Source organism: Aplysia californica, unplaced genomic scaffold (assembly GCF_000002075.1).
Source record: "Aplysia californica isolate F4 #8 unplaced genomic scaffold, AplCal3.0 scaffold00125, whole genome shotgun sequence".
In the NCBI taxonomy this organism is placed as follows: Eukaryota; Metazoa; Mollusca; class Gastropoda; order Aplysiida; family Aplysiidae; genus Aplysia; species Aplysia californica.
The window spans coordinates 608,968-610,015 of record NW_004797395.1 but is presented as its reverse complement, the minus strand read 5'-3'; the positions used below and the strand labels follow the sequence as shown (position 1 = coordinate 610,015).

General features: G+C 39.2%; 1 protein-coding gene across 1 annotated transcript in view; it reads right to left on the bottom strand.

Annotated features, from left to right (window-relative positions):
* LOC101852683 (hexosaminidase D) overlaps positions 1–1,048 on the bottom strand; it is a 25,306-nt gene that overhangs the window by 19,689 nt on the left and 4,569 nt on the right. Inside the window, exon 2 of the mRNA XM_005096274.3 lies at positions 681–735. Coding sequence (XP_005096331.1) covers positions 681–735 — 55 coding nt within the window. The remainder of the gene's footprint in view (positions 1–680; positions 736–1,048) is intronic.

Sequence of the window (1,048 nt, the reverse complement as noted above, 5' to 3'; positions counted from 1 at the left end):
CACAATATCTGTCGGGAATTTAGAAACAACCAAGAAAATCACAGACCGACACAAAACACAGCTGCACTCTTGCCAGATCAAAAACCGGAAGCCCGAAAGTGAGAGAGAGAGGGAGGGAGAGAGTGAGAGAGAGTGTTTCCGAATAGAGAAAAGACAGAAAGAGAGGAAATGAATGTGTGTGTATGTGTGTGTTTTTGCGCATGTGTGTGTGTGTTTGAGTGTGTGTGTTCGATAGATAGAGAGAGATCGAGAGAGAAAGAGAGAAACACACACACACACACAAAGACACACACGCACATACACATACACACACACAAGCCGTCATCAATGATCCACTCAAGAACAAAATCACAAAAGCGACATCAGGTGACGACAGCCGATTCAGACCCGTCGTGCACGGACCTCGTAGGCGACACGCCTGGCGCTTACGGGTTCTGTGCACGACGATCAACTCAAGCAGAAACCTCATAATATAAGTCCTTTTTCTTTGTAATTATTCATTTTACAACATGTGAGAAGGCGAAGAATCATATTTTATATCATGTCAAAGATGAAAGGTTTTTAAAAATATTTAAGAAATTTATAAAGGAAATAATCAGTTTTTTGCTTTTCTTGTAAAATATTGTCAGTGGCGCTTATGGGGTTTGAGCACGACAGCAACAATACGATGAAACATATACCTTCTCAAGATAGTCAACACACAAAGGGGCCCCCTTGAGATCAAGATGAACAAGCCTAAAAAGAAAAAAACAAACAGAAATAGATTAATGAGCAGAATGAACTTCTTCAAAAAAACAAAGTGAGAAGCAAACACTTTTTCAAATAGCCTAGAAATTAAGGATGTTAATGTAAGGACACATACACCCATAGAGCCATATAATACACTATAGTATAATTCCTATATATATGAGACTTTCATATAAACATTTACAGAGAAATGACGTGCGGCACAGGCATCGACCTACTATACAAGCAGTCAAAAGGCTCATTGACTCTCATGTTACATAACGGTCCATATATGCTTGAACTTGAGATTGCGTAGCTTCTA